At 41.1% G+C, this 7,512-nt stretch overlaps 1 protein-coding gene and 1 long non-coding RNA gene across 2 annotated transcripts in view; both read left to right on the top strand.

Annotated features, from left to right (window-relative positions):
• Positions 1-628, top strand: part of LOC119304148 — a 1,663-nt gene extending 1,035 nt beyond the window's left edge. Inside the window, exon 3 of the mRNA XM_037581315.1 lies at positions 208-628. Coding sequence (XP_037437212.1) covers positions 208-298 — 91 coding nt within the window. The 3' untranslated portion in view covers positions 299-628. The remainder of the gene's footprint in view (positions 1-207) is intronic.
• Positions 629-741: 113 nt separating this feature from the next.
• LOC119304146 lies at positions 742-4,179 on the top strand. The gene is made up of 2 exons (XR_005148120.1): positions 742-916; positions 2,109-4,179. It is a non-coding gene; the product is annotated as an uncharacterized LOC119304146 (long non-coding RNA).
• The last annotated feature ends 3,333 nt before the right edge of the window (positions 4,180-7,512 follow it).

The following is a 7,512-nucleotide window of genomic DNA, read 5'->3' as shown; positions in this document are numbered from 1 at the left end:
GAAATGATCAAAAAGTTAGGATAAATGTGGGGCAAAAGATCCAATTTCTCTCATCTATGTACCCTTTTAGTTTCACAAGTTACAAGCTGTTCAGTACTGCGGTCAATAGTTAGCCTGTTCTTATCTTTTTGTTCGTGTCTCTCTGTGGTGATAGTGATACCAACATAAAATCTGCGCCTCAATTTAGCGCCATGCATTATTTTGTAGGCACCCACGCGAAATTCATAAACAGCGAAAAGCCATTTTGAGTACAAAATCAAGAAGCGCCAGAGCAAACAGCGACAACACAGTTACTTGAAACAATCGCTACCATGTGCTTTTGCACAAACATAAGTGCCTTGCCGTTTTGCTGGCTTAAGCTTGATCTGTGAGATGCTTATTATCCTTTATCCTTTTTTATGTGAGAGAGGAGTTCATTGATTGGTTTGTGAAGATCTGTTAAGAAAACTATTTCAGCAGTTCTGGGGTTACAATGAAGATATCTTGGATGAAAGATGTTACTCGTGTGAATCGTCATCTTCCCTGCAGCCTCACTGCAGGACATCATCAGCAAAGGTCTTGTCTGAATCAGGGGAGAAAGACGTGAAGCACCAGTTAAGGATTCTTTAGACAAAATGCTCATGGACATATACACAATCAGGTGTCAAGTCTCAAATGCTGTCAGTAATGATTCTTTAGACAAATGCAGAGTTCGGCTGGGAATTTTTGTTTTCCCTTTTGCAATTCAACATTTTTGCAGACTTGCAGTAAGTAATTTCAAATGTTTCTCATTATCCTTTGCAGGGAAGGACGTGGAGAAGCAGCAAAAAGCACATAGGAAAGGATGATTTTTCTCCTCTTTTTTCTAGCTCTCGGGACATTTTTCATCAGCAAAGCACTTCAGAAATGATGCCAAAGTTGCATTTCTTACATGAAGGTAAGACGATCGATGTTTTACATTTATGACGAGGCACAGTTGTAGGATGAAAATGTCCTTACAGGGAGGGGTTTAGCTTTTAGGCGGCCGATATGTAATTGAGGTTAAGACACATATGTGAATTCACAGGTAGTATCTTTTCTCTTTTTAAATCACTGGTAGTATCAGTGCCGTTGCAACTGCACTCAGAAGTCTTTCCACATATGAGAGGGGACATCACATTGTTGCAACTGGAATTGTCTTGTTTATCAGACAGAACACAACACCTCCCATGTTCTTCTGTCTTATCTAGTCTGCACCTCAGGGCTAATGCAACACCTGCCATGTTCATCTAAGCAACAAAAGATGAAACAGTAATGCATCCAGCAGTGAATTTACTTACTGCCTTAGCTACTATCTCAGCATTTGATGGCATGTCCAATGTAGCCACAAAAGGTATCCATGCCCACTTGTCAATTTGAGCTCCATCAGATATGTACTGCACATTTCTTTCCTGATACCTATGAGTTTTACCCCCATCGACAGATATATTTACTCTCTCAATACCCAGCAATTCTACCCTCATCAAAATTAGTGATGCTACCTACGCAAGCTGCAGATTTAGTGTGCACATCCCTTTCTATCATGGAAGTAATACTAACCTTTCCTTCCTTGATAACATCCACATCTTCCAGGGTGCAAATGGCAGACTGCTTTGTCAAATACAAGAATATTTGATATAAGATACCCCAAAAAACCAACTTAACTTTGTTATCAATACAGAAGAAGAAAAAAGAGATGTTCTATGAGAATGCTTCATAGGATCACAGGTGCATCTGCAGTTAATAAATCCGCAAAAAAAGACAGAACAAACTCATGGTAAATTAACATCTACAGGAATACCAGCTCCAGTAATCATGAAAGGTAGCATCTAAAGTAGGACACAATATTCTGTTACAAAAATTTAGAACCCTTTTAAAAGATTCTTGCATCCAAGGTCAAATCTTGGCAAATGTCATGCCTGCACTCCAGTTCAACTGCTTATGTATTCCAAGTTTCCAACCCCCTATCAACTCTTTTATTAACTATTCAAACTTTGTCCTTTACTGTTTATGTATTCTAACACCCTGTTAACTATTAACTGTTTTATTAAGTATTCAAACTTTGCCCTTTGTGCGTCTGAAATCTTGTGATCAATTTCCTAATTTTACAGCAGAGCTCTCTAAACAAGTGGAAGCACACCAAAGTATGGCCTCACATTCCAAACTATGGTGTGCGTGCATGACGTGTTCGTGCAAACCGTCACCATGGATTCTCTCCTTCAAGATAATCTACTCTTGTGCTTTGATGCAGCAGTGTATAGACTTTGTAACTTTTAACCTCATGTCGCCTTTGTTTTATTTCAATGCATCTTCATTTTCTCATCTTGCTGCTGCTAATTTCCTAATTTGTTTTTGTTTTATTTCATTGTATACACCACGAATTGCTCATCTTGCTACTGAGACAAACCTACAAGCTACAACACAAGGGAAAAAAAGAGGTGCATTGCATTTTCTATTGTTTCTAGCATTTCCTTATTTATCAGTGCAGATCATATCTTGTTTTGGACAGGTTGAGAGGTAACATCCCTACTCATTCCTCAAGTAAAAAGAATTAGAGCTCTTTATTCTGTATGTTATACTCCCTCCGTTTCCAAATATAAAACTTTTTAGATATTTTAATACAGACTACATACAGATGTATATAGACGTATTTTAGAGTGTAGGTTCACTCATTTTGCTCCGTATGTAGTCCGCATTGGAATCTCTAAAAAAGCTTAAATTTAGGAACGGAGGGAGTACATGCCTTTATTCTTTATTTCAATCAGTATTTGGGATGGGAGCACGCAGTTCTGTAGTTACTAGAGTCCAATTATTCATGTGTTCTTTATGGGACCAAATAACACACCTTGGCCTACAGACCTGGCCATTTTACAGCCATCCTTTCAAAAAGGCTCAACTGATCTGCTGTCAGAAAAGCCTTTCCGCAACAATAAAAACCCTTTTTCCCCTCACATCCTATGTGTCTGCTGAGTTACTTTCAGATTGGTGCTGACCTATGATGAACCGAGAGCTAAGCAGATTAGTTATAGTTTGGTCTTTGTTTGAATAGGTAATAGGAAATTATTTGAAATGTTTCTATATTCTTGGTAAATCATATACTTGAATCGTATATGATTGGCCTTTCGTTTGATGGCTGATGTGTTCTTGACTGAAAGTTTTGAAGCTGCGCGATGAGAGTATAGGTTGCTCCGATGAGGGCAATCTGAGCAGCAAAAAGAAATACATAATTGTAGAAGGGCAGATGTTGTTGATGACACCGTATTTGATGATGCTGTTGATGATAGTATAAACTCTTTAGTGGAGGGCATCATGAAAGAGTGTTCCGAAGGAAGTAACAATGAAGGGGATGAGGCTGCACCTCACGACTTTAAGAACTGCAATAATACAAGCACATTGGATGAGCACACCAACATAGATCAGCTAGAATCTAGTGAGAAAGCAAAACACATGGTACTACTTTTATAGCCAAGCTCATCAGATCCAAACAGCAAACAATAAGAATGGATTTGGTCAGCTTTTGGCCAGGCTGCAAGTCCTGAAAAGACGTGAAGATACCAATAGCAGCATCGTGAATTGGGGGCAAGATGTTTTCCGTTCCGATGATTGGGTGTGTCTCTTTGAAAGAAAAAAATAACCTGGCCCTGTTGCGCGTGAGGAGGTAATTCAGAAGACTGATTTGCGTGATGATGTCGAAGGTTGATTTACCTGGTGATGCTGGGTGCAGAGCCCTATCTGATGAAGCTGGTAGCAGAACCGCAAGCCAGTACGTCAGTACAGTGCTTGAAGAGTCTGATGAAACCTGCAAATGTGATTTGCATGAGAAGCAGTTAAGCCACTCACCGTCAGAATGGGAGCATGTACTGAGGGAAGACCTTTTCCTCCCAGGAAACCCATTGAAGTGAAAGGCATCTGCTCTCCCCTGGGTTTAGTTCGAAAATCATGTTCTTAACTTCAATGTGTGCAGACCGCGACATAAGCAGCAGGATCAAGCGTCGTAGTAGCTAGCCGGTGCCTAAACCTGAAACTTTAAGGAAAGAGAATATAATCTCAGCTCATGCCTCATACTGAGCTGTTTGTAATATATGCTGCCTGCAGTATCTGTTTCTATGCCTGAAAGGATCATGCACAGTACTTGAACACTTGTCATAACATGCGATCTGATCGCTAATGCTTGCATACGTACCATGAGTATATCTGTTACTCCCTCCGTCCCATGGTGTAAAAAATGTCTTACATTATGGGACGGAGGGATTACTTCTTTATTATCTTTTCGATCCTCCAGATGTCCCTTTCCGAGATGATCGTCAAGATCCTTTTAGCCCCATTTTATGTTGCAGTTTGCTGTTGAGGTATATAGAAAAGTGGGTCAAGTTTCTGCTGGTTCTTTAAGACCCTGTGAAGCTATCCAGTGACTTGTCATCTGCTCTTTTCAGTTTTGTAATACCTGATGATGCAATCAGCATATTATACACGTACATACCTTGGTATATACACTACTGCTTTGAGATGCATGTAGCCAAGGTTGATCTTTGTATCCCCATTTTGCGAGTGCTGTTGAGGTCTGCCTTCAAGACCCTGTGAACCTGTCCAATGAACTGTCACCTGCTCTTATGCAGTGGTGTCATCACTAATGATGCAATCACCAATCAGCATATTACATATATATAGAGGAAATTGCTTTTGGCTCCGGGGCTCCATGGAGCCTGGATTTTTCACGTGCACTTCATCATAATTTTTTACATAAATGTGATTTTTTTTGGAACTTCAGAACATGATTTCCATTTTCTTTTCAAAATCATAAGACTGTTCTCCCTTGGTTTATATACTACTCCCTCCGTTTATAAATATAAGATATTTCAGCTTTTTTTCTTTTCTAAATCGGATGTATGTAGACACGTTTTAGTGTGTTTGTTCTCTCTTTTCAGTCCGTACTTAAGCCCATATTGAAATATCCAAAACATCTTATACTCCGTATTTGTGGACGGAAGGAGTACTTGCTGTGCTGGTTTGAGATATAAATACCTAATTTTCTTCTTCTTTCTGAACCTAGCCATATAGCCTCATACTAGCACATACACGTTGCACTCTCCGAGTGTGTACATTCAGAGACCTGAAACTCGGCTGGACGGCCGGCCAGCCATTACACCCGCGCCGGCCGGGCGCAGGGCGGGCGATCTGACTTTGTTACCTACACACTGCACCATACATCTTGGCGACTAGCTTGCACCAGTAACTAGTCTGAGATCCAAAGTGGGATGCATGTGACGGACGTGCCATTCACTGCGCAACATGCCAAATGATCCCAGGATCCAGGGCCATGCAGGGCCAAAGTCTCCAGGTTTCATACACCCTGGACCGACCCGGACGACGCTAGCCAGGATGGGTCGCCATTATTTTTATTTATTGCCAATGTCAGTAAAAATAACTGTACTGTACTAATGTCAGTAAAAATTAAACATTTTACTGTCTTTTTAGGGTTTCTTGTTCTCGTTACTAGTACTACATATTACTCCCTCCGTTCCTAAATACTCTTTCTAGGCATTTCAACAAGTGACTACATACGGAGCAAAATGGGTGAATCTACACTCTAAAATATGTCTACATACATCCGTATGTAGTAGTCATTTAAAATGTCTAGAAAGACAAATATTTAGGAATGAAGGGAGTACTACTCTGTAGGTAGAAACGGAAAGTGTCCTTCTAATCTGGAGCTTAAATTCTCCTGTGATGAACCGTAAAATTGAAAAAAAGTTTTAAAAAATTCTCCTATTTTTTGACAACAAAGATTGCTTATTTTTCTTCCTGTGTGCAAATTTTTGAGATGAAATCACATTCACGTAAGTCTGGGCAAAAATTACAAAATGTGCACATAAATATGCTTTCAAAAATCAGTCTTGCTAAGTCTCAATCGATTAAGATATAACGAAGTCTCAGTCAATGCTATATCCGTTAGATCTTACATTAGGATTCGTGCAAAATTTTCTTCTCAGTTTTTTCTTTTTCTCTATTGAATGCTATGTCACTTCACTGAGACTTAGTTAAATCTCAATCGATTGAGACCTAGTCACACCCTTCAAAAATAACCTTTTTGGAGCAACCATTTTTTCCAGAGCATTAGGAGTGTTAGTTCTCATTGAAATTTGCACGCACATAGAACATTCAACATTTTTTGCTGCCAAAAGTTTTTAGAATTAGTTTTTTTCTTCAATTTTACTGTTCACAAGGGTGCACTGTGATTTTTTTTTCCTGATGGAAAAGTTACTGCATGTCGTGTTAACCTTGTGAGGGAGAGATGAGATGACATCCCTACAGTGGGTAATCACGGCGAGGCTGGCAGTGGCAGGCGGTGTCGCATATATACAGTGCAGCGGGTACATGCTACATACAGAAGTTATATGTGAGCAGGCAGGAACAAGGGAATAGGACAGTATCACTTTTGCGTGCATGGTTAATCGCAGATCGATCTCATCTCATGGGCAGTGAAATGATCCAGCTGGAGAGATCAGGAGGCCACAGCTAGTGCTGGGTGATCCCCTGGCTAGCACACTGTATATCAGTATAAATGCTAGACTTACGAACGGTTGACTTATGGACGGGGTTTACGTCCGGCCGTACATGCCCTTCACTCCACTTAGAGCATCTTTACTCGGACGACCTTCCAAAGGACGGTGTCTGCACATAAAAGAGAAAGAAAAACCATCCAAATGGACCTCCGAATTGTTCATATATGTCTGGGCTATTCGTGAATCAAAATCTATCCCATATGTGAGGATGAAATGGGGATGTCCGAAACCACCCCACCTCAGACCTAACCCACTCCGGACCACTTTCTATTTTCATTTTTTTCCTCTTTTTTCCATCTCATCAATTATATGCATTTGTCCGAACAATTTGATGGGTCACGGGCTCACGGCTACGTGCATGGATAAATAGGGGTTCAAAACGGACATGATCGGGCAATGTTTGGACGTGTCTATGGATAAATAGCGGGTCAAATTAGCCCATTCCAACTGGAGATGTTCTAGCCCCCTCTTATTTATGGAAAACAGTTTTCTTAACATGGTCGTTTGATTTCTTCTAGAAATCAGCCGCCTCGCTGGCACACCACGCGTCATGTGTGGTCCCACACGAGCGTTTTCTCCCAAAGTTTCTCTCTCGAAACAGTATTCTTTCCCATATCGCTGGAAATGGTCGAGCTCGTGTTGCTCTTCTTTTTCGCTTCCCTTCCCTCTTCTCCATACGGTGGTGTTGCAACGGGCTGTCAGCCAAGCTCTAGATCGACTAGCTGCATTAAGCTCGCCAAATCCATGGTGTGGCCTGCTACAAGGTGCTAGTGTTGCAGGCTGTGTCGCTCGCCGTCGCGGTGTGGACCAAACCCGCTGCCTAATGCTGCAAAACTATTGCAGGCACTAGTGCTACAGACGGGCACCGTTTGCCACCGGATTGGATACATGGAGGTCTTGCAGCTGTGCTGCAGGCGAGCACCGGTGCTTCAGGGGGCATTGTTCACTGGTG

Source organism: Triticum dicoccoides, chromosome 5A (genome assembly GCF_002162155.2).
Source record: "Triticum dicoccoides isolate Atlit2015 ecotype Zavitan chromosome 5A, WEW_v2.0, whole genome shotgun sequence".
NCBI classification, from domain to species: domain Eukaryota; kingdom Viridiplantae; phylum Streptophyta; class Magnoliopsida; order Poales; family Poaceae; genus Triticum; species Triticum dicoccoides.
This window is presented reverse-complemented; position numbering and strand designations above follow the sequence as displayed.